The 26,120-nt window shown below is 43.4% G+C and overlaps 1 protein-coding gene across 1 annotated transcript in view; it reads left to right on the top strand.

The window, feature by feature from the left end:
• BAIAP2L2 (BAI1 associated protein 2 like 2) overlaps positions 1-26,120 on the top strand; it is a 75,304-nt gene that overhangs the window by 29,617 nt on the left and 19,567 nt on the right. Inside the window, exons 4-9 of the mRNA XM_018571046.1 lie at positions 4,375-4,436; positions 9,138-9,209; positions 13,019-13,135; positions 13,899-14,045; positions 20,088-20,207; positions 23,022-23,133. Coding sequence (XP_018426548.1) covers positions 4,375-4,436; positions 9,138-9,209; positions 13,019-13,135; positions 13,899-14,045; positions 20,088-20,207; positions 23,022-23,133 — 630 coding nt within the window. The remainder of the gene's footprint in view (positions 1-4,374; positions 4,437-9,137; positions 9,210-13,018; positions 13,136-13,898; positions 14,046-20,087; positions 20,208-23,021; positions 23,134-26,120) is intronic.

The following is a 26,120-nucleotide window of genomic DNA, read 5'->3' as shown; positions in this document are numbered from 1 at the left end:
CCCCCTCCCATTTAAATTCCCCCGTTTCCCCCCCCCCCCCCCCCAATCACATCTGCGCAGGCCCTCCTCTACATCGCATCACCTTCCTTACCACTAATTCTGGTGTGGCGGAACTGGCGAATGGTGAGGGGGCAGGGATATCCTATATCCCCGCTTCCCTCACTTGCTGTTGAGCCGCCGACTGTTCCTCCATCACGCTGCACTGTGAGCTGGTGGAAGCTGTCCCCACTACGTCAGCGGTTACCAGGACCCCCACACAGGGTGAGGTGAGTTTGACAGGGAATCATAACACTTCTTGCATAAAGTGCATGCAGTGTTACGGTTCCCTGTCAACTCGGAGGCAGGCATTGGTGTATCTATGGAAAATAGCGCCTATGGAAAGTGCTGAAAATGCACCCCCTGCCCAACATCTGACACCTATATGCACAAAACATTTGCTGGTAAATTATATTTCCCTGCCTGATTTTTTTGGCTTTTGATTTTTTTGATTTTGAGAATGATCTGACCGGCTCTTTCGATCAGTTACTGAAGAACTGGCCAAAATTCGTATAGTGTAAAGCCAGCTTTAGTTTGTCCTAGGCCGGACACTATCTTCATGGAATTTGCATTTTCTCCCTGTGCTTGTGTTGATTTCCTCACACACACCAAAGAAATGCTGGTAGGTTAATTACCTCCTATAGAAATTGGCCCTAATATGTGCATGTGTGTAGACAAATGAGATCTTAGAATGTAAGCTCCTTGAGGATAGGTATTGATGTGTGTAAAGAGCTGCGTAAACTGACATCGCTATATGAAGACCTCTCATAAATAAATGCATGGGGAATGAAAGGGTTTTATATAGGGATGCACCGATACCATTTTTCCAGAGCTAATATGAATATCGATACCATTTACCGATACTTTTTTGTGTGTCATGTTTTCTAAAACAATACAGTCTAATAACAGTGGTGGAGCACCAGGGCCCAGCCTCAGTTGCAAATGCTGCGATTCTGGTAGTTCTGCCCTCTAAGCTGTGAAAGGACTACAAATCCCAGCAATACATTATACAGCAGTGCAGAATGGCACCGGCTATGGAGGACTACAAATCCCAGCAATACATTATACAGCAATGCAGAATAATACAATCAGCTATAAAGGACTACAAATATCAGCAATACATTATACAGCAATGCCGAATGGCAACTGGCTATATAGGAAAGCAAATCCCAGTAATATACTATACAGCAATGCAGAACAATATATAGCTACATACTCTGCTGCTCTCGGGTGATGGCCTGATGTCTCCAGTGGAGGATCTCAGAAGGGCTGCAGAGGATCTCGGAAGGGCTGTGCGGGGTCTCAGGAGGTTGTGTGGGATCTCAAGTGGGCTGTGTGGAGTCTCAGAAGGGCTGTGTGGGGTTTCAGGATTCTGTGCGGGGTCTCAGGTGGGCTGTACGGAGTCTCACCGGGGCTGTGCAGGATCTCATCAGGGCTGTGCTGGGTCTCAGGGGGCTGTCTGGGGTCTCAGGAGGGCTGTGCTCGGGTCTCAGGAGGGCTGTGCTGGGTCTAAGGAGGCTGTGCAGGGTCTCAGGAGGGCTGTGCAGGGTCTCAGAAGGCTGTGCAGGGCCTCTGGTGGCTGTGTGAGGTCTCAGGTGGGCTGTGTGGGGTCTCAGGTGTGCTGTGCGGGATCTCATCAGGGCTGTGTGGGTTCTCAGGGGGCTGTCTGGGTCTCAGGAGGACTGTGAGGGATCCCAGGAGGCTGTGCAGGATCTCAGGTGGCTGTGTTGGGTCTTAGGAAACTGTTCCAGGTCTTAGGAGGGCTATGTGGAATCTCAGGAGGCTGTGTGGGGTCTCAGGTGGGCTATGCAGGGTCTCAGGAGAGCTGTGCAGGGTCCCAGTTGGGCTGTACGGGGTCCCAGGTGGGCTGCACGGGGTCTCAGTTGGGCTGTGCTGGATCTCACCAGGGTTGTGGGGGGTACCAGGAGGGTTGTATGGGGTCTCAGGAGGCTTTGCAGGGTCTTAGGTGGCTGTGCAGGCTCTCAGGAGACTGTGCGCGCTCTTAGGAGGGCTATGCAGGGTCTCAGGAGGCTGTGTGGGGTCTCACTAGGGCTGTGCAGGGTCTCACCAGGTCTGTGCAGAGTCTCACTAGGGCTGTGTGGGATCTCCCAGGGCAGTGTCGGTTCTCATCAGGGCTGTGCAGGGGTCTCACCAGGGCTGTGCGGGGTCTCACCAGGTCGGTGCGGGATCTCAAGAGGCTGTACAGGGTCTCATTTGGGCTGTGTGGTGTCTCAGGAGGCTGTGCGGGGTCTCATTAGGGCTGTGCGAGGTCTGAGCAGGGCTCTGTGGGGTCTCACCAGTGCTCTGAGGGGTATCAGGAGTCTGTGCAGGGTTTTCACCAATGGTCCTGAAGGTCTTGCAGGTGGTTGAGGGCGGCGGGGTTCCCCAGGAAGGAGGAGATGTCCGAACAGTGCTGTAAACAGGCGCCACGGTTTACAGGAAGGCTGCCGAGGTCTGAGTACAACTACTCATGAAAATGCCCAGTTTCGACACCGATACTGGTATCAATATCGGTGCATCCCTAGTATATATGAAGATTTATAAAACGAGCCAAAGGAAGAGTGTATGGAGTGCAGTAACTCACTGCAATAAGTAGTCACCTAAGAAACTGTAAATGGTGAAAGAGAATTCTTGCCATTGAGTTTAAATTGATGATCGATTTCTTAGCGATTGGCAGCTTATAAATAGAGCACTAAAAAAGCATTTGAGAATGAAAAGGAAAAAGTGACTGGTGACATCACTAGCAATAATACATACTTTTTTCTTTTGTTTCGCTTATTGGACAAGTGTGCTTTTTATTCAAACTTGTTTTACAGAAAAAACAACTTATATTAATGAAGCTTAAGTCTCCATTCTCACCTAGGAGTTTTGTCGCTCGAGAAAACTCTCAACACAAGAAATCCCATTCATTTCAATGGCTCCTGTTCACACTTGAGTATTTTGATGCAAGCTGTAAAACACCTGTCGCTGGAAAAAGTACATGAGCTTCTTTCAGGCAGTTTACAGTGCGTTTGGCCCCATAGACTTCAGTGGAAATGTCTGGAAATGTGTGACACAAGTGTTTTGCTCATATTTGTCTATTGACTGCAATGTCCCAATCTGCCAGCCAAGACGCACGTCTTCATGTGGGCGCATCTTATGAGCGTAAAAATGTACAAAACCGTGCAAAAGACGCTGGCTGAAATCGTGTGCAAAACCCATGCTGCCTGGGTGTGAATACAAGCTAAATGCAGGGTATGCAAGTACTAGGGATGCACCGATAGCGGTTTTTCGGTATCGAGTACGAGTATCGAGTACGATATGTCTCGGTATTCGCTGATACAGAGTACCGATACTGATACTCCTGGTAGCATGGAGCCAGCTTCCCGGGCAATCAGGAAGCCTGATTGCCTGAGAAGCCGGCTCCATGCTGTTTGGCTGGCTTGATGCTGATTGGCCAGGATACCGGCTTCCCAGCCAATCACCATCAAGCCGGCCAAACAGCATGGCACCGGCTTCCCGGCTAATAGGGAAGCCAAGAGGTGGATCATTACCCACCGCCTGGCTTCCTGATTTGGACGGGAAGACGACTCCATGTTCCATCGCGGCCCTTCCAGTCAAAGGAAATTTCCCTCTGACCGGAAGCTCCGGTATCAGTATAAGTATCGTAGCATTTGTGCGAGTACTCGTACTCGCCCAAATACTCGGCATTGGCACCGAAAACCAAAACCAGTATCAGTATCGATATCGGTGCATCTCTAGCAAGTACCTGTGGTGGCAAACTACTGCCACAGGTACCCATTGCTCATTATGGCCGGAATTTGGCTTAAGTATCAATTGTTCACATGTTACAGATTTGGCAAACATTGGTCAGCCTGAAACAGTTGAGTACGTTTGATCTTAGCATGTTTTACATTGCTAACAGGGTATTGGTCAGTGGATGAGGAGTGTAGTATCTGAATTACAGTGGTGGGTTTTGTGGGATCTGCTCACCATTCCTAAGAACACTTTACAGTTACTTGGGTGATATTTCACTTGAGTTCATACTAGATGTAGCATTCATTAAATGTATATTGGTTAAATAGGCATTTTTAGTAAATATGCTGTAATTATATACTGTATATATGCAACCAGATAGGTTCGTTGCAAATGTCCTCAAATTGTATATATGCATTTCCAATATATGAGGCATCCTTATTTGATCTCTTTTATTCTATTGAAATTGGTCCATAGAGCAATACAACTGGAGACAGTTTCGGGGCTCCCTGCCCTTCCTCATGTTCATGGTATATGTATTTATATTGTTGGCGTATATTTTATGTTAATTATTTATTTATTTATTATTTATTAACCCTTCAGGACAGGTGCTCATTCAGATGGCTGAAAGCTGCAAAAGTGCAAGTGCTGGGCTTAATGTAGTGGTAAGATTTATTTAATAAGAAACTAATTGTAGAACATTGTTTCTAACTAGTTTTACTTTTTTCCATGTTTTTTAACACCATTCCAACTGTAGGTTGGATTTTATGCTTTCAGCTGTTGAGGAACTTGAACATCTCTTAGCTTTATCACTGTCAGTGTAGGAAAGCAGGCTGAAGTGTTTACTTCTTGTCATCTTAGGAGTGTTTATTCCTCACTTTGCAGGCAGTGTCCAATCTTTCAAAACACCCAGGGGAGCACCAAAAACTCACTGTGTTGCTGCTACACAGGCACCACCCATGCTGTGTGGGCTTCTTCCTAGGAGATGAGGCCAACAGACCTGTTGGTGATAGCCCTTCATAGAAGGAAAGGTAACTGCTCACTGAGGACTATACAACATTCTTCTCCACACTAAACAACTTGTCCCTGTGAGCAGTTTATTTATCATCATCTACTACCCATGATCTTCTGCATGCAGCAGTATCGAACCAGACACTTCCACCATTTAGTGACAGGCTATAAGATGTCTCTAAAATAGTCTAGCAACACCATATTCTTGCAGAGTCAAAAGAAGTTATCAGTGAACTGAACTTCATGTTTGTATCAGTTTTAGTCTCTTCAAATATGTTTAGATATGCAACAGGCAATACAGTTTGTGTATTCAGTAGTATTTGCAGATCTATCCAAACACTCAGTAGAGGCAGGAAGAGAACATAATAGCTTGCTCCCTTTGCCCACAGGTCAGATAACGATTGTGATGCTGAAGTCTGATCTTTGTAATCTCCTATCTTGCAACACTGCGTTTGTCAATATAATCATGACTTTCACCCTTGAAAGTCATTATTTAGCGCTATGCCCACCGGCTGGAACACAATCCAGCGGGACTTATTACCAAACTTATGGATCTCTCGGTTGGACATTTTGTGTGCCATGTTCTGCTGGCACCACTTAGGCTTTAATGCTTCCCCAACACAATAGGCCCCCTGCAAAGATAACTACATCTTGCACCCTGATGAGCCTGCTGACATGATCACCTTGCATTCCTTTATCATTATCCTTTGTGATAATCCTTTGTTCCCCTACAATGTATCCTGACCAGTGACTGGGTGAATAGACATGTGCAACTGCAAAAAATTAGTTTTGTTTCGATTCCGATTTTGCATTATTTCTTTTTTGGGATTTAATTTGTTTCGGGATTCAGATTCGGAAAAATTTGTTACCGTTAGTCCGGTCGAACTTTTGTTTCGTTTTTTTGTTTCGTCTGTTGCAGTAAGTCTGCAGAAGAGGAAAGAAAAAAAAAGTGTGAGGTCCCCCCCTAATTCATACCAGACCCTTTAGGTCTGGTAGGAATGTAAGGAGGGACCCCCCCAAGTTAAAACAAAAAAAAGTGTGTGGGGTTCCCCCCAAAATCCATACCAGGCCCTTTAGGTCTAGTAGGAAGTTTAAGCCCCCAAAAATTGGGGGGAAAAACGTGGGGTCCCCCCTAACATTCCTACCAGACCCTTGATCCGAGCACAGGCAGGGCAGGAAAGGGGGGGGCGATTGAGTGCCCCCCCTCCCTGTGCCTTATCAGGCCACGTGCCCTCGGCATTGGGAGGGTGTCCCCATGCCGATGGGGACAAGGGCCTCTTCCCCACAACCCTGACCCGGTGGTTGTGGTGGTCTGCGGACAAGGGGGCTTATTTGCATTGGGGTACCCCTTTAAGGGGGCACCCAAATGCCGCCCCCCCTTGTGTACCCCTACCCATTCACTAAAGGGTTAAATAAAATAGTTATTAAAAAGTCCAGACTTTTGATAAAATCCTTTAATTGAAAAAAAAAAGTAGTCATTTTTTGACTATTCCTTTAATTAAAAAAATAAATAAATGGATCCATCGATGTAATCCAGCGCCAATCCTGACGTCAATTCCCCCCCCCCCCATTTTTGGGGGCTGGGGTTCCCCCTTAAAATTCCTACCAGACCTAGAGGGCCTGGTAGGGATTTTGGGGGGAAACCCACACACTTTTTTTTTGTTTTACACGATATTTGTGCAACTATTTATCAAATCTATACATTAGTCAAAAATACACTATTTTAGTGCATATAAACACAATATAATCCCCAATTGTTTGGTAAAATAAAGAGATATGTAAATAAAAATAAAATGGTAAAAAGGTAACAACTACAATGCCCGAATTTGTCCACATATGACGCTTTAAAAACCTTTACAGCTCATCAGAGTTACCGATGAATAATAGCCCTGGAATTATAGCTCTCTCTCCGATGTGCGTGGTAATACCCAATATGTGTGGCGCAACAGTCATTTTCATACGTGTGTACAACAGTTGCGTATGTTTGCGTTTATATGTGCATGTACTTGGGTGCAGGGGGCTTTTAAAAATTATTTTGTTTTTTATTTATTTTTTTAATCTTAATTGTTTTAAAAATTGTTTCCTAATTTTTTCTTAAATTTGTTGCGATTACAAGGGGGCTGACAAGGTGAAGGTGACAGGTTCTTTTTAATAGATATCACTGGCCTATTAGATCCCTAATGTCACCTTTGCACAGACTATGCTCGATCAGCTTTTTGCTTGGCCAGGGCAGCTGAGGTTTGACAGCTCTAAACACAGAAGGGCTCAGAGCTGAGCACTTTTGGGTTCATACTTCACAGGGAAGATCAGCGAACCGATGTTCACACTAATGCTGCAAACATGTGTGAACATCACATGCTCTTAAACTGGCCATACACCAGTAGAATTTTATATCACAGAAATCACTGCGCTGGGAATGCGTGCCTAACTACCTGATTGGACCAGCCGCAACAATGTGTATAGGTGAACAAATGTAAAGCAAATATGTTGAGGTCGGTCTATGTGAACCAACTGCACACTAAAGTGTTAATAAACAAATCTGTGTAAAAATTACAACAATCCGTGTGAAAAAATTGATTCAAGTGGATTATTTACATATGACTAGAAGGTTCAACACACAAACATAATAAGAATAATAAAAATCAACACTGGAACCTTCAGAATTAGTGCCAGTGATCAACCTCATTGGTTCGGCATGTATATTTTAAACACGTGAACCTCTGGCCAGCGGTGTAGTAAAACAACACAGAAAACTAAAATTTAAATCGTGATATTAATTCAAGCTGTGAACAAACTTTGAAAAGGAAGGAGGGGCTCTGTGGTGGCCCTCCAATACTCAAAAAAAAACAAAAAAAAACAGTGCAAATAAATCAAAACTCTAAAATAATAACAGCAAAGAAACTGACATTTCAAGGGGCATGTATCATTACATGCATAACCAACGAACAGCACTTTAAGAAAGGGCAACTTCCTTCTCTCAGTGACACTTGATCAATCTGTCCGGCAGTCCTCCAAACATTCAATGACAATTCCCCAAGAGGGGCTCCTTGTTAAAGAGGTCTTTTAAAGTTCTGGTTTTCCAACCCCTTCTAATGTCTCCTTGTCAAGTACCGGCGTGGGTCTCTCCTTCTCCTTCGGTCACCTGATCCCTCGCCGCCCGGAATGGCGGCGTTCACCTAATGGTGTCCCCCAGGGAAAAATTTGAAGGAGACAAAGAGGAGGCTATCTAAGTGCAGTAACACAAATATTTATTTCATAAAAGAACTCAAATGCACTTACGGAAACAACGAAAAAAATCGAGCTTTTGAGCGTTAGCAGCACTCAGCTAAGAGAGATGAAGGCAGGTTTTCCTTTTAAAGGCAATGGCTTTCCTTTTAAAGGTTTTCCTCGGCAATGGCAGCCGACTTGCATATAAAGTACTACACTTTAGTGTGCAGTTGGTTCACATAGACCGAGCGCAACATATTTGCTTTACACCAGTAGAATTTTGTTTTAAAAAAATTGTCTTCTGAAAGTTTGTTTAATCTTCCAATAGTTAATGGGGTCAAATTAACAATAAAAAAAATCGAAAGCAGCAGAATGGAAAATGTTTCTGGAACAAACAAACAAAATTATAACGATGAATTTAGTTTTTATTTGGGAAACTCCATTCCAAAATTGAATGTCAAAGTCAGATTTCAAACAACATTTTTCAAGTCTCTGATGTTGAATGTTCTGGCAAGATTTGCCAAATGAACGTTTGTAGGAAAATCTACGAGTCTATGGCGAGCTTTAGTTTAATGGGGTTCTCTGTGGAAGGTAGTAAGTCAGTTTTGTATTTTAATTTTGTCTGAATTTATTCTTAGGTAATATTACCCCCCAAAATACCATAGTATAAGACATATGTAGACTGCCATTGCTGACCTTTCTTTCTGTAAATGCTAGATCCCTGGCTTATTTATATGCTGATGTAATGGCTTCACTACTTTCTGTCCAAGAACAGGTATACAGACAGAGTTCTTATTTCACTGTTACTTAAAATGCATGTCTGCTCCAGGTCAGTAACCTGGTACGTGTAGAAGTAAGACAGCAGGGTAACTAGCACTTCCAGAAGTATGTCAGCAAGTCGGCAATTTGGCATGCAATATTTTCAGCTGTGTGAAATGTCTGCATCTGCCTGCTTCCCCTCTTGGCAGCTTTGTCACTAGTGTGTCCCTGCAGCTCTGAAGGGAAGCACTAGTGATATATCAGTAATGGCTTGCATATAGTGCATACACTACCACATATAAAGTACACAGTTTATAGGTATATGAAAAGTAAAACTTTTAAGGCCCGCTTTTCTTATCAAAGATAACATATATATATTTTTTTTGTAGTTCCAAACATTACATGGTGACATAATGCAACAAATGGATAAGAACACAAAGTTGGACATGCAATTTATTCACGTAAGTTTCTTGTACTAACATCCTGTACATATACCTTCTGTACCTTTTTTGTTTCTGTTTTTCCATCTTTCGGTTCTATCTTATCTTGCAAATATCAACCTTATGTCTTAAAAAAGAAACGTTCAATACTGGTTGAACATAAAATTTTCAGAAATTATGAAAATGGCCTGCTGTAGTCATATATATACACCCCTGAGTGCTGTATTTACAGTCTGTGTTAGGTAGGACATGTGTGTAGAATGTAGGAATATATGTCATTTGCGATAGGAAAAATACAAAAGAGATATGGTAATAGAAATTCATAAACAAACACTATAAAGGATCATTATCAAATAAGTCATCAACATTTGAATAATAATGGACTGTTCAACATTCACAGTCCTCTCCTAAACAGTTAATTACATTGAATGAAATCAGCCACGCCAGTGTTGTAATAAGAGGAAAACTGTTGGGATAAGCAGTGAGCCATACACATGCATGCCCCCTACAAGAAAGCCATTTTGAACTGTGTTTCCAGTTTGAAAAAAGTATAGGTGGTTGCAAAATGAACAAGAAATGTTTTATTAACACTAAATTACAAAAGGTTTATGTAATAAGTATACAGTACATGTTATATCACAATATATGTGCCATGGAGAGCCACATGGGGCAGTACCTTTCTAAAACTAGAGGGTCTATTCACAAAGCTGCCGTAGGCAGCCGAGTGAATAACTGACCCGAAGTCGCTGTTCGGCTATTCATTTCAGACTTGTACGGCTGATTTCAGCCGTATATCAACTGAAATCAGCCACACATCGGCTTGCTGCGGCTGGGTTTGGGTCGGCCGAACATGCTCAGCATGTTCGGCCGACCGGAATTGCAGAAGGAGTTCGACTCAGCTGATCCAACATCTTGATCGGCTGAGCCGAACCTCTGGCAGGCTACTCGCTGCTGTTCGGCCTATTCTCATAGGGGCCGAACAGCAGTGAGTGAATAGCCGAATGCCGCCGAGTGGCATTCGGCTCGGGTATTCTGCTCGGTACCCTAATGGTACGGAGCAGAATAGAAAAACTGTAAAAAAAAAAAAAAATCGAAAACGATTGGGCGGAGCTAGCAGTGACAGCTAGCTCCGCCCAACTGTTTCTATTGGCCGGGACCAGCTGTCATTACAATAAGAGCTTGTGGGAGCTGGCGGTGATATCAAAGCCGGCTCCGCTAAGCTCTTATCGTAATGACAGCACAGCGTCCCTGGTTACCTAGTAACACAGCGTCCCTGGTTACACAGCGTCCCTGGTTACCTAGCCCGTATAGCAGCCCTTCGGTTCTACTGAACCGTAGGGGTCCTGGGGCTGAAGCTAGATGAAGGATCAGACGAAGCTACGGCTAGATCCTTCGGCAGCTTTGTGCATAGACTCCTAGGTCTGTCATCATCTCTTTTTCGCCTCGTGGTCTGTAAGGCAGCAAAAAAGATCTTACCTAGTAACCAGGGACGCTGTGCTGTCATTACGATGAGAGCTTAGCGGAGCCGGCTTTGATATCACCGCAAGCTCCCACAAGCTCTCATGACAGTTCAGCGTCCCCTAGTCACTAGGTAACCAGGAGACAGTGAATTGTCATTACACACTGAGAACTCAACGGAGCCGTCGTGATATCACGGCAGCTCCGCCAGGTTCTCAGTGAAATGACAGATCAGCCTGCCTGGTTACCTGGTAACCAGGGGACACTGATCTGTCTCTGCAAGTGGCCGAAACCAGCCATGAGATGACGGCTGGCTCCACACTGCTGTCAGTAGCAGGCCGTTCGGCCAGCTTCGGCTTTCACCTCGGCTCAGTCGAGCCGAAGCATATGCCTTCAGCTCGACTGAGCCGCTCGGCCAACTTGGGAGCTGTACGGGCTATAGTGAATAGCCCGTATAGCAGCCCTTCATTTCTACTGAACCGTAGGGGTCCTGGGGCTGAATCTAGATGAAGGATCAGACGAAGCTACGGCTAGATCCTTCGGCAGCTTTGTGCATAGACTCCTAGGTCTGTCATCATCTCTTTTTCGCCTCGTGGTCTGTAAGGCAGCAAAAAAGGTCTTCCACTGCTGGTTGTTTTTGGATAGGTTTGAAACCACACCGCATGTCTATTTTTCAATCTTAAGTACTACCTGTACCAGTGTTAATTTCGTCAACGAAAATGTGTCTTTTTTTTTCTTCATTTTTTGGCCATTTTTCAGTGACAAAAACGAAATTAAAGAATAGTTAATGGGACGAAAACAATTTTTGTCCGGTACTCAATTTTCGTCAACGAAATCAAACGAAAACTAAATCAATAATAAGAATCGTTGTCAATTATTTTCATTATCGATTATTTGCAGCGCGGCTGCCGCCGCTCTGCTCGTCCGTTCTTCTCCCAGCTGATGCTGGCTGCAGCGGTCTGTGTCCCTTTCAATCCCTGCCTGTATCGGCAGAGGAAGCGGGGACACAGAACACTGCAGCCAGCATCAGCGGGGAGAAGAAACTGTCACTGCATTCCCTGCTGTTTCCCTCGTACCTCCACTGCTGTCACTGTCCCGGTCCTTTGCTGGCCCGTTCCTCCTGTTCGCCGACCCTTTCCTCCTCTGACCGCCTCCTTCCTCCTCTGCCCCGCCCTGTTCCTCCTCTGCCTCTCCCCGTTTCTCCTCTGCCTCGCCCCCATGCTTTTTCTGTATCTAGAGGCTGGGACCAATAGCCAGCCTGCTATTAGATATTTTAAAATGCAATAGCCAATAGCAGGCTGGCTATTTCACCCACCCACTGCCTGATGTCAATCAGCAGAGGAGGACCTGATGGAGAACTTTATCCTTTAGTTCCGTCCTCTGCTGATTGACAGCAGGCAGTGGGCGCGTGCAATAGCCAGCCTGCTATTGGCTATTGCAATCTAAAATAACCAATAACAGACTGGCTATTGCTTCAAGCCACTGTTTTGACATTCAGCTGCCTCAGCAGCAGAAACCAGTAAAGTGGAAAGGTGACACTAGGAGTCTGGAAGACCCCTAATGTCACATTAAAGATAATCTGTCACCTCCAATGTGCCATCACATAGGGGGCTTGGGAGCCCCCCCATGTGATAGCAATGAAGTTAAAAAAAATAAAAATAAATAAAATAAAAGTTAAATAAAATTAAAAATTACTCCATGGAATGGAAATGCTAGAGAATTGCTTAAATAATACATTACACTAAAAATAAACCTATTAGATTTAGCCAAATTTACTTTAATTTTCATCGACTAAGATCGACTTGAATTTCGTCGACTAAAACTAGACTAAAAAAAAAATCAATCTGATGACTAAAATGTGACTAAAAATAAAAATTAGTTTTTGTCAAAAGACTAAGACTAAAATGAAAAGTAAATTTGGTGCCAAAATTAACACTGACTTACACTTTATGCTGCAATGTTACTTTGGGCTGGCCTCTTTTGCACTTCCTCTCTGGTGTCCAGCAAAGATAAAGTTGCCAATGGTAAGAAGGTCATTATCTGATAAACAGTATTATGTGGCCAGAAGGTATTTAGAATGAAAAAAACCAACACTTGATCGTTCTAACGAACAGTTCAGAATTTAGTACTCCAGTACTGTGTCTGGGACAGATAAGAAGTTACCGACCTACCAAAATTATGTGATGAACAATGGATACGAACAATGTATGACCATTTGGCAGGAGAGTGACACAAGAATTCCATGTAAAACATTTAATAATTATGTATATGTTTAATTAAAATTCCATCAGCAAAATGACTTGTAAAACTTCATTAATTGGAATTAATGTCCTTTGCAATTTATTTTGTTTGAATTTTCTGTTTCTCAATAGGACAGCCAAAATCGATATGAAATGGAGTATCGCCAAAGAGCAGCCACTCTTGATAAGTGCATGTCAGAAGCTTGGAAAATGGAGAGACAAAGGGATCGTAACTTACAAAATATGAAGGTAAGGGACAGAATGGAAAATACATGTTATTTTTAGATTTGTTTTCTGTAGCATTCTAGTCATATAGAAACAACTGGAACCACCATTAAAAGAGCAATAAAAAGTGGCTTACAATTCCATATACCTAAGTCTTTATTTAGTAACACAATATATGAAAAATACACAGAATTTTTTTATATGGAACCAATTAAATTACAGCTTTTTGAATAAAGAATAATTTATGCTTGATTGCTTTGTTCACTGCAACTCTTCAATACTGGCAGTTCAGGGCCTCAGACATTTGACTACTTCAACTGTTATCTTATTCCTATATTGTTTCCCTGAAGGTCTAACGGTTTATTGAGATTGTACAAGACTGCATTTTGCACTTCAAATTTGTACAAATGGAGAGTTTCTAAAACCCATCACAACTCATATCAACTCGTATCATATCCTATCAGGTTCTATTGTGAACGAGCTCCAAAGTGCTGCTAGACAAGTATTTTTGTATTCATTCTCATATTTATGGGTGCTTCAGGCCTGGTGCTTAAAATATTCAGAAGGGAACTGAGCAGATGATGTGTTCCTGCCAGGGCCATTAAATATAATTTTTAACCATATTTCTAAATCTGAAAAAAAATGAATTCCTCCATTGTGGATATATTGACAGTTAACATATTCATTTAATTAGATTTAGATCATATTGCTCTCTAGATTGTCACTTTTCAATTCGTGTGTCTTTTATCTGTTTCCCCACCCTGTCATTTAAACCATGGATTACCAGGAGAAAGTAAACATGCTGCATTCAGACATGTTGTCCTTTGTCAAAGAGAGCCAACGAGCAGCAGAGCTGGAAGAGAAGCGAAGGTATCGATTTCTGGCAGAGAAGCACTTGCAACTCTGCAGCTCCTTCCTGCAGTATCACACTCGAGTAAGTTAGAACAATCACACAACATATTTGACATTTCCTGCTGAATCTTTCTCTACATTGAATCCCATATTTATCTCATGCTTGAAATGTGTCTTGTATTCCTCTGTTCTTATGTCGCCTTCCCATTGTTGGCTGTGCATACAGTAATGCACAGCTGTATCTGCATTATAGTAAATCTCTGCATAATATTTTGCCACAATTGTAAAATACTTTGAGGAGTCTAGACTGGCTTTCCAGAAATTACATTAGTGGGAAGTGTAGCAATAAACTGCCCACACAGGGCAACCCACATTATATGGTTATACCCTAAAGAGAAGTGTTATTCCTATAACATGAACATTCACTATTTAGTGCAAGTCAGGGGACCCCCTTCCCCCGATTGTATCTCATTGAAATAAATCCCCCAGAGAATAGTGAGCTAGTGCAGAAAGCAATTTTCAATCCATTATCACACATAATGGTGATCAGTGGCGGAACTACCGCCGGTGCACCGACACCGGGGCCTCAGCCTGGGGGGGCTTGGGGGGGGGAGGGGGGGAGCAAAAAAATCTTGCCCCAGGGTCCTTTGTTCCTTAGGTCCGCCACTGATGGTGATAATTGTCAGCTGTGGTGCCACAATATTGTTGTTCATGGATTTAACTACCAAGGCTTCCTGTATGCCTCCTGTAGCTGGAATAGGTTGGAATTGTTTGTAGCGATAGACCTCATTTGCACTTGAAGAAAGGTAATTTGTGAGATAAGATAAAGGTTCATAAGAGCAAACTTAAAAGGACAACTATGAGGTGAGTGCTTTTCACTCACCTCATAGTTCTAGCCGACCTGTGACAATGAGACTGTCACAGGTCGGCTCAGTAGATCGGGAGGTGAGCGAACACATACCGGCGTTCGCTCACATCTCGATCCTGTCACGGCTCTCTGCCATGACAGGGGAGGGGCTGGATTCCCACCTCCGACCCGCCAGCGCTGACTGGCGGAACGGACGGTGGAGGGGGCGGGTACAGCTGGCTCTGCCTCTAGATAGGCAGAGCCAGCTGTCAGTCACGCAGCTGGACGGATCCCGGCACAATTGTCGGGATCCGCTTCAGCTGCGGCGTCTCAGTATACCGCGAGCAGCAGGTCGCAGTATACTGCGGCGTCTCAGTATACCGCGAGCTGTAGCTCGCGGTATACTGAGCCTAGGGTGACGGGAGGACGCTAGTTTATGTCCTCCCGTTACCCTGAGGAGAACTATGGGGAAAAGCCTTAACCCCATAGTTCTCCTTTAATTTCTACAACCTGATCATTGACATTTGCATGAGATGTCTCAATGTTCTTTCCTGTATACTATAAAGACTTTGTACTTTTGAGAAAAACATGCAAAGTGCATTATGAAAATTGCATTGTTGGTAGTAAATTCTAATTCAAGCATACAGTGAAGCAAAGTGGGCCTATGAAATATGTAACATGAACTTTGGACATAGAGTTAAATATGCAGTACTTCCTAGTACTTCCTGCTATTTATAAAGCAACACAGTCAGAAAACCTCCTCCATTACAGTGCCTCCTCCATTGGAAAGTTTAGGTCCACTTATCAAAAAAGCTCAACAATTAAGAAGCCAAGGCAGGAAAAGAGGTTCCGAAGTTTAAAAATGTACCTTTCTCTTGAACGGAGAATTTTCCCTACACCCCAATTCCACATCATGTGTCCTGAGGTCTCATTAGTCTCATGCCAGCACAGTCCTTATTGAAACTGAATTAAGACATTAGCACCCACAATGCAGAGCTGATGCAGGTCATGAGACCTTCCATGTGACATAGAACTGGAGTACCAGTGGGACATGCTGTTCTAAAATAACAAGCAGCTACCCTCATTGCTAAGCATTTCATTCATGAACATAAACTTGAAGTGAAGCTATGCTTGGCTCGTGCAGGACAAAGCAATGGGTTCATATAAAGGTTAAATTGAATCTGCTAATATTTTGCTTTCTCCTTTTCCTCCTCCTCATCATGCTAATTATATTTTAAAATTTTTAAACATTCATGTGTTCATTACATGCCTTATTTTACACTCAGTGCTTCTTTATGCAATGCAGGCAAATCATGGCTGATGGGAGGGGCTGGCAGGTGATGTACATAGCTTCCTGAAAACATCACAGCACCCTGCCTTAGTACCCCTCTCTAAAGCTTTCAAGCTGGAGGCAAGCAGTGGCACTTGGGAGGAGTTATGCAAATATCAAAATATCTTGGTGGGTGAATGTCATTCTGGAGGAGTGGGCGTTCCTATGCAGGCTACATTTGTAGGAAGACTGTCCTAGGTAACGCCCACAATCCAATGAATCAGGGACACTAAGGCTGGGGAGGATAAAACTAGATGATGGTGGATGTCCATCAGCAAGGAAATAAGGCAGGCTCAGTGTGACTTGCTGGAGTTTCTAATGCACAATGTGACATAGTTGCCAACATTTTAAAAACATTTCCAGGGACAGCTTTTTGCTGTGTGTTCAACAAGCAATTGTAGACAGAGTATGTCATTTAATTAGGGGTGGGGCATTTATTTAAAATGATGGGGCATTTATTTGAAACTGGTGAAAATGCCCCGATACTAAACACAGATACAGCGCATTAAATTTTTCAATGGAATCGGCTGCCTGAGGTCTTGCGCTTGCTGGGAACCTCAGCAGCCTTCCTATGAAGCGTGGCGCCAGTTTACAGCGCCAGTTGCACATCTCCCCCTTCTTACTGGGGAATCCCGCCGCTTGTGAGACCCTCCAGACCCCTGGTGACACCCCGCTCAGCCCTCTTGAGACTCCGCACAGCCCTCTTGAGACCCCGCACAGCCCTCCTGAGACCTCTGCACAGTTCACCTGAGACTCTTCACAGCCCTCCTGAAACTCCACACAGCTCACCTGAGATCTTGCACAGACCTCCTGATACCCCAAATAGACATAACCTGGAGACATCCGGCTGCCAACCCAGAGCACAGAACGGCCCCTGTATGTAACTTCATATTATTCTGCACTGCCATATAATATATTACTAGGATTTGTAGTCCTCTATATCTGGTGGTATTCTGCATTGCTGTATAATGTATTGCTGAGATTAGCAGGCCCTCTACAGCTTGGAGTCAGTGTTATAACTACTATTGTAGCAGTGTTAGCTGCTGCGACCTGGCCCTGGCGCTCTACCACCACTGTCCTAAAATCATTAGTCTGTATTGTTTTAGAAAAACTGTCGCATGACAATGAAAAAAGGTATCGGTAATTGGTATCTGCGAGTACTTAAGGAAAAGTATCGATACTCGTACTCGGTCTGGAAAAAATGGTATCGGTGCATCCATACTTCATTAGTAAAATAATGTTTGTATTTGTTTAGCTTGTTGCAACTTTAAGTCTGTACAGTACATTTAAAGTGCGGCAATCCAGAGAATACAGTGATAAACACCAATTACACTGCAAACACATGTGGCCGTTCTGCTGAGTACTGCAACCCCTGTTGTGGCTACTGATTGGTTGAAATCTTGTGTGATATAAATAGTTAGTATTCTATTTGCCCAGTTTGTTTTTCCAGGCCCGTAGTCACCCCCAGTCTAGCTTTACTCCTCTTTTGCTTCTTCTGTGAGGAGTTTGTGCAGAAGGGGGAGGACGGAAGCATGCAATGTAGCAGAGATCCAATTGGAACGAATATCTCGAAGGATTTGCCAGGATGGTGCAAGACCCAGGGCATGGGGGGGAAAAATTATGTCGAGGGTAATGGTGATTTGGCCACACTGTGCTCACTGGGGCTTCAAGGGACATAGTTAAATAGAACCTAAGCCTACTTGCTGTATACAAACCTTACATATGCCACAATCCTTGTAACCACAAAACATGCTTTAATTCTGTGCCACAAACCAGAGTCTCACAGACACATATAAAACTCTGCAATATCATTTAAATTGTCATAAATTGTAAGGTTTAGAACCCTAGTTAGGTTTTTAGTGCTATCTGGGGGAGATTTCTCCCCATCCCTGTCCTTCTGACATTTTACCAGACAGAAAGTAAGGGGAACTCTCCAACAGTAATAAAGATAGATATAGAAATGCTTTATTTTGGTAGAGTGAGGAAGACCAGTACCTCTTTTAGATTGTGGAGGTGAGGGGTAAATTTCCCTAACAAAGCAGTAAAAACCCAACACACGTTCTAATCCTTTTTCACTCTATCCAAACACTTTGAGCCTAGAAAAATTTCAATAAAATAGTCAGGCACTACTTACTGTAGCAACTAACAACTTTTGAGATAATGAACACTTTGGTCAGAAGTATGTAATTACAATATTGCATATAGACTGCAGAAAACTGGAGTATAACATGTACAGAGTGCAGTGCTCAGAAATGTTATGTATAAGAAATCACAGGGCCCCATAGCAAAATTTTGTATGGGGCCCCGTGATTGCTAGTTATGCCACTTGCAGAGCCCATCTGATATACCAAACAGCCCACCTGAGAGTGACCTTGCAGAGCCCACCATAGAGTCTCTATGGTGGGCTCTGCACGGTCTCAGATGGGCTGCACACCTCTTATCTGTCATTGCTGTCCCCGGGCCCCGCCTCCTCTTCCGTCCCGAGCCCCGCCTCCTCTTCTATCGATGGGCCCCGCCCGCTCTTAGGTCGCTTGCCAGTGATGTAAGAGTAGGCGGGGTTGCTCTTAGGCGGGCCCCGCCTCCTCCTTCACTGCGAATTCCGGCCTCTTCTGCCACAGCTGCTGGCTGTCACTGACACAGCTTCGCAACGGCTGTGAGGGGACCTGAGCCACTGGTCCTGTCTGTGCTCTGCTGACATCAATCTGCGGCTGCTGCATCCGTGGCCGGAGCTGTGTCAGTGGCAGCCAGCACCCTTACACGCCATAGCGATTCAGGCGGCCACACGGCATCAGAGGGATGCCCTGGCTGGGCCCCCCTGTGCCCAGGCCCCATAGTGGCCGCCTGGGTCGCTATGGCGATTGTTACGCCACTGTGTACAACATATAACATACAACAGCAAGTGGTACGTACCGTATAGCAGAGTGTACCAAGTATGGCAGTCATAAAGATGTAATGTTACATAACCCTGACTGCTGTTTTCTGCATGCTGTGCTGCACATTACACACTCCTGACTGCTGTACTCCCAGCATATAAAGGGCAGAGGTTAGGAGAAGTTAACACACAGCACTCACCTCCCCTTCTTCTACCACTGCTCACCTCTGCACCCTATTTCCACTACTGCACAAAGCATACCTCTGCCACCACTGTACTCCCTCGCACACCTCTGAACCCCTCCCGAACACCTCTGCAACCACTGCACTCCTGCCACACACCCCTACCACTATTGCACCCCCTCGCACAACCCTGTACCTCCCACACACCTTTGCCACCAATGCCCCCGCAGGACTTGCTTACTGCCCCATATGAAGGAACTGTTCTGCAAACCCAAAAGTATTGAGCATCTCATTTTACTCCCAGAGTGGTGGGGAAGGGAAGCTGAGTATATGCAACTGGGGAGGTAAGCAGTTCAGGAAAACTTTTGTTTTGCCCTGCCAGGATCCCTTACTGCGTAGACAATTCAGGTTTCCATTTTATATTTGCAAGCAATTCTAGGAGCTCTCTGGCCTCTGTGTGAGGAGATACATCAAGTACCAGCTTGCATCTCTCTGCATGTGGATTCTTCCTAACAGTTTGGACAGAACTTTCTGCCAGAGGTCACATAGGATGTTAATAGCAGAGGTGTTATAGGGGATACTTGCTGTCTGCAGCTGGTCAACTCTGTTTTTGTTTGTAAGCACATTTCATTACACTCTGGTGTTGTACTGAAACTGTCAGCTTATGGCCTCTGACATTAAAGGTAATAAACCAACCAGGTATGAAGAGCAACATACCATTTCATTTTATTTTTATCACAGCAGTAGACCACCTAACTTCACATCACAAACTTTACATACATTGCGAGAAATAACATTTATAATAATCTAATGTGTTGACCATCTATGCAACAAATAAGGAAACAGCTAATACCTTACTCTTCATTAGTTCATACTTTATTCTGCACATACAGGCACATGGATTGTTTAATGTACGAATACCCACATGGAAGGAGCAGATTGATGTCAGCAGAGCACAGACAGGACCAGTGGCTCAGGCTCAGAACTATGCATCTTCTCGTCCAGCCCAAAATGTAAGAGATTCTATGAACATGGTGAGAAAATGGAATTATTGTACAATGTCATGGTATGCAGTTGGGGATATCAGGGAAGGACAGGTCTGAGGGGCATTTGCATCCTGGCCAGAACTAATAGGATATGTTATGCGTTAAGGAAATCTCCCAGCGCCAACTTCCTCTGTGGCTCTATGGTATCCTGTGACCAAATGCAGAGGTCAGAGCAAGCTGGTGCTGAAGGATGTGATAAGATGTCACAATAAACCATGTCTATAAGGAACACCCATATTTTACCTTCCCAACATTCAATGTAGCAACACTTTGTGTGGGGCACTTTTTTTAGCCCACAATAATCTGTCCATACCATCAAAGGACTTGCGTTGGTTGTGTTTGGCCCCCAAGCTTATGCTTCCCAGTCCCTCCCTTGGAGGTACCATCCTCTACAATATTTGTAAAGTGCATGCATATGTACTAAGCTAAGAACCAGACTTTAAGGCTGGGTTCACACCTGGGCGTTTCTAAGCACGTTTTTAAAGCAAGTTTTTTCTCCAATGAAACGCTTGTTCGACGCTCGTTTTTTAACCTCCCTGGCGGTATGATTTTTCCCCCCTTTTTTTCTGTTTTTCGTTTTAAAAAAAAAACTTTTAAACTTCCTGCCGTTTCCGCCCCCCTGCGACACGGACGCTTACAAGGGACGGAAGACAGCAGCGGCCGGAGGTCACAGCGGGGATCGCGGACAAGGTAAGACCTACGCTGTATTCCCTAGTGTGGCTCGGGGTTACCGCTCTGTTAACCCCGAGCCACACTCAGGAATACCAATGGATACGTGCTGAAATCTGCACCTACGCGCGTGTAGGGCGTTTTTCAGCTCGACAAAACTGGCTGAAATACGCCCAGGTGGGAACCATTCCCATAGGGATTTATAGGATTTCACTTCTTGAGCGTTTTTCAGCGCTTCGATCAGCGCTGAAAAACGCCCATGTGTGAACCCAGCATTAAAGGGTAATCACATAAGTTCACAAAGAGTTATTATACATGAATTCATAATTGTTTCTTTTTTTTTTTACACAATAGTGGAAGAATTAGTGATGATGCTGTCAGTTAATTGTAATCAGATTTTATGAAATTTGTAGGACAGTTCCATCTTTGAGGTTCCAGTTTAAACATGGGTAAAACAGATGAGTTCAATATGACCTTTTTTGCAGGAAGAGCTGTATAGCTCCATCTAAACAGAACACATAAAACGGATAATAACAGTTTATTAAGAAGTGCTTCTTGTAATCTCTCATGGATAATTCTTCATTCAAACCCAGTAACAAGATCTAAGGGTGTATTACAAGCGGGTATCCAGTTTCATCACTGCCAATGGTGACTATATCTCCCCAGAATTCAGGAATCAGTGGGCATATCCAAAATATATGAAGAAAGGCACCCCTCTCTGCATTTCATTTAGGACAGTTAGTGGAATTAATTTTTGCAGTCTGGCAGATGTTAAATACAGTATGTTCTGCTCAGGAACTCCCAGACAAAATTAGAAATAAACTGAACTCCTTTAAGTTTTCTTGCCATGCCTTCTCTCTAAGCTCTGGTGTATTAGTCTGTCATTGCTGGAGGCTACACTGGAGGAGTCATGGGTAGCAAACATTTACAAATGAAGGTGATCGATCATTGATTCTTTACCAAGGAAGGATTCTACCTCATCAGATTTAGGAATCCCCCCCCACAACCTGAGAATTGCTGTCATAAATAATGTGATCATCTTCCCATCAAACTTAGGGCGTCTAAAGGTGAGGTTGCAGAGAGCTGTAGAGGGACACAGAATGGCTGTTGCCAAATCTGTTTGCATGCCGTGTGAAGCGCCACTTTACACTAAAAATGTATGGCGGTCCAATAATATATTTAGAGATTTGGAATAGTGTATTGGCATTCCTGGACTTAAAATCAATATTACTAAGGTAACTATATGTTTATACTATATGAAGGGTCCAATATAATTGAAATAGGACATTTACAGATATAAAGGAAAGGGGAAAGGTCTGTATGGCTTTGTGAAAAAGTGGGTATGATTTTATTAGGTTTTATTAGTAAATAAATAACATATAATCACTGTTTTGTTTGAAAGCATGCTGTGATATAGTGAGGTGTAACAGAGTATAGTCTATGGTGAATCTACTCAAAAAGGGTATTATTCAACTTAGTCTTCTATTACTAATAGTGCATGGGAATGAAAACACCACATGCTTTACTATTTTTAAGGAGATGCTAATAACATTTTAAAAAGTACTACATCTGTCAGGGAACTGAGAAACTTAATTTCTATATATCCTGTGTGTACAGCCATATTGTCAGCTGACATGCTAAGCATAGGAAGCAACCAATTTATATGCTGGGATCTCTTTACAAGCAGTCAACTCCTCTAAATATTGTTAAAATGTACAAATACATATATTAGGTTTATGAAATTGTATAAACTAGTACTTTTGTATAAACACAAAATGCAGGCCATTCTGCCTATCAATAATTCCTTAATCAACAACACTGTTCAGTCAGATATCTTACATAACAAATACTGTTCAAATATGAGAGCATGACTATCACAGACATCTTTTACACATTAATAAATAAGATATATTTATGGACATACAGTATACCTTTTATTTTTTGGACGCACAGTTGAAGTGTGGTTTCAAATCTAAGAAAGTGTGTTATGTTTTGGTATAGTGAATGAGAGCACTATCTCATCCCTGATTTTACAGCAAATCATTTTCAAAATTGCTAATTGTAGATACAAATTGAGACATTTGATCTAATTCCTTAGTATATGTCCCTTAGGCACCTAGATCTGTAGTGGATGTCCTTGCTATGGTGAACCGTGCAGATCAGAATGAAGGCAGAGCTCCAGCTGACTTTGCCAAAAGAGGCTTACAAAGTACACCATCTAATGGTGAGTGGTAAATCTGCCAAACCTTATTGTTACAGTTTATACACATACAGTAAACTGCCCATTATCCGGCATTCAAGCAACCAGCACTCTCAAGCAACCAGCAAAAAAAATGGAGGACATAATATGTCCTTGATTTATTTTGCCGGCTACTTGATGGACATGTGCACACTAAAAAATTTAGTTAGCAACTAAATGTATTTATTTGCTAACGAAATCCTCTGTTTACATTCTCTGAAATTTTATGTTTAAATCTTGCTGCTGGCCGGCAGTTAGATTCTGCAGACGGCAGCTGAATGTAAACAATGGGCAGTGGACGGGAGCAGTAGCCAGCCTGCTATTGGTTATTTTAAATTGCAAAAGCCAATAGCAGGCTGGCTATTGCACCCACACACTGCCTGCTGTCAATGAGCAGAGGAGCGGATCTGAGAGAGAAAGTTCTCTCTCAGGTCCATTCCTCTGCTCTGCTCGGGGGTTGCTTCAGAGTTATTAGTGACTCTCAAGCAACCAGAAACTGGGAGTTTACTGTATACATACATATATTTCAATTCAAACTGTACAATCGATTGACTTTTAAATAACCAGCAGTTTGGAAAACTTCGGCCGATCATACGATTTGCGCAAGGTTGGTGGCATTTCTGTACGTCAAAATGTATTTGTACGATCTACACTGCTCATGCGCAGATGAAAATACGTGTGGTCGATTACCGCAATTCATCCAGGTGCTTTCTTTTCATTACCGCTGATCCAACCTTGCAATAATCGGGGCAGGATGGGGCCGCCGTACAAAAATCGTACGACGGTTTGATCATAGGACGAAAAGTTTTGTCCGATGATCGCAAGGGCAGCCTTAGACTCACTTCTAGCTGATCCATGAGATCTAAGCCGTGTGGCTTTTTTAGCACCACACAAACCTCTGTCATTGGGGCTGTACATGCATGTTGCAATCTTTATTCAATCCTATGGAGAGTTTGTACACTGCACTGTTAGAAAAAGAATACTGTATGGGACTGAATGGAGATTGTAGTACACATGCACAGTCCCTATGAAGAAGGATCTCACAGGAGGTTGTGCAGCTGAAATTTCAGTGGATCAGGGACAGGTGAAACTAAAACTGGGAGGGCTGGGGGTTCTAAAATTAAGTGTTACTATAGTGTAAATGGAACAAAGAGGTGCACCTGATATTTCTGGGTATCAGGAAAATATGACCTACTCCCTTCCTCCTGTGTTACAATACTATTGCTCGGTGATTGGCCCAGAGCTGTCATATAAGGGTGGGGAGAGAGTCATCCACCCTTTGTAAGCTAGACAAGGACAGAAAGTGGGGTTTTGAGAGCACCAAAGGAACTTACTCCACTAAGAGATTCATATAAAAGAGTTAATTTTAATTGCATTCATTAAAAACAAGGGCTAGAAAACAATCCAATTAAAAACAGTTGATTAGATAGCTCCCTGTGCGCTCTCTCCATATGTACCCTTCCTACAGCATGGTTAATTCATAGCAAAATAGGTACATAGTTTAGGAAACAATCTGATAATACAGACAATCAAAGATAAGGGATAATGATTCCTAAGAAACTTAAATGCTGTATGGAGTTGGTAGAGGTTCATAAATGGAGGAGCTGGTACGACGTTTCGCGCACCCAGGCGCTTCTTCAGGTACAGGAGATATCTATATGATTTGTAAAACATGAAAGTCATGATGAACGTTCTTAATTCTCCTTAGAGTGAAAATATAGTACATAATCAGATTAACTTATGCCTACCAATTCAAGTGCTCTGGTGTGTATATGTGTCTGGGCGGGTCTGGTCGAGCTACGCCCCTGCGTAGTCCCCCCTAAAAATAGGAGGGGTACTATGTTGGTCAATTGAGTTTAAGGGGTAAGAAAAAGGGGGAGGAAGAGACAACCTAGAAAAAGAAAAAGAGAGAAGAGGGGTATGATGATAATAGGCCACAGTCTAGTTAAATTGAGAAAGCATCACTCATAAGTGGAGAAATACTCCTTTCAGTCATAGAGGGGTGTATATATATAAGGCACGGCGGCCAACGTGTACTTACAACAACGAGATGTTTGGGTCGCTCAGGCTGATGGCCACACAGTTTTAGGAGACGAAAAAAACGGAAAAGGCATGGACCAGGCAGAAGTTTCTGTCTGTTTGTCTTCCAAGATTAGGTTCTCCGATTACCCCCACGCCACCCACATCTACTACCGCTGTCTAACTGCCGCAGACTGATGTCGGTGGGTCACGCGGGCGCTATAACAGTATCTGGCGCGATGACGTCAGTTATGTCGTTGCGCCGTCTGGGCATGCTCCTCCCATACTCCTCCCACATGGTACGCCCCTGGCCGAGAACTAGAAAGAGGGAGGAACCTCTCTGTCTCGGGGAGCAGACCGGGTGAGTGATTCAACAATTCATTGGGTGGTAAAGAAAACAGTCAAAACACCATGGGCTGAAGTATAGAATTGGGAGAGAGATGGTCTGTATGTCCAGAGATCTGATACCGGCCGGCCAGGATAAAAGGTCGGCAGCGCCCGAATGTGTACTCTTGGGGGTGGGTAAGCTCCGGATGGTTGCCCATATGATACACGGAGAGAACCGAGGTCTAAATTACCTCAAACCAGACATGTCACACACAGGGCAATTGATGGTGTACAGAAGACATAAGTCAACAGAATCTATATTGCTTCGAGAAAGTTGTACAATACATATTTTGTTGTTAATTCTATGATTACTGGTTATGCTGATACAATTCATATGTAGAAAAAATAGAAGAAATAAAGCATATATTTATTGAGTGCAGGGTATTAATCCTGTCTTTTGAATCTCCCCATACATTTCTTCTTGAACTCGCTATGATAGTGTACAGAACTATAATAAAAATCTTTATTTGTGAAATAGCTGGCTACCAAGGTAAGCATAGTTAGGCGGTCAAGTTATCCAGGCCAATAGGATGTGCGTGGGAAATTAGAGTCTGAAGCATTTTCCG

The sequence above is a fragment of the Nanorana parkeri genome, unplaced genomic scaffold (assembly GCF_000935625.1).
Source record: "Nanorana parkeri isolate BGI_ZX_2015 unplaced genomic scaffold, ASM93562v1 scaffold1659, whole genome shotgun sequence".
Taxonomy (NCBI): Eukaryota; Metazoa; Chordata; class Amphibia; order Anura; family Dicroglossidae; genus Nanorana; species Nanorana parkeri.
This window is presented reverse-complemented; position numbering and strand designations above follow the sequence as displayed.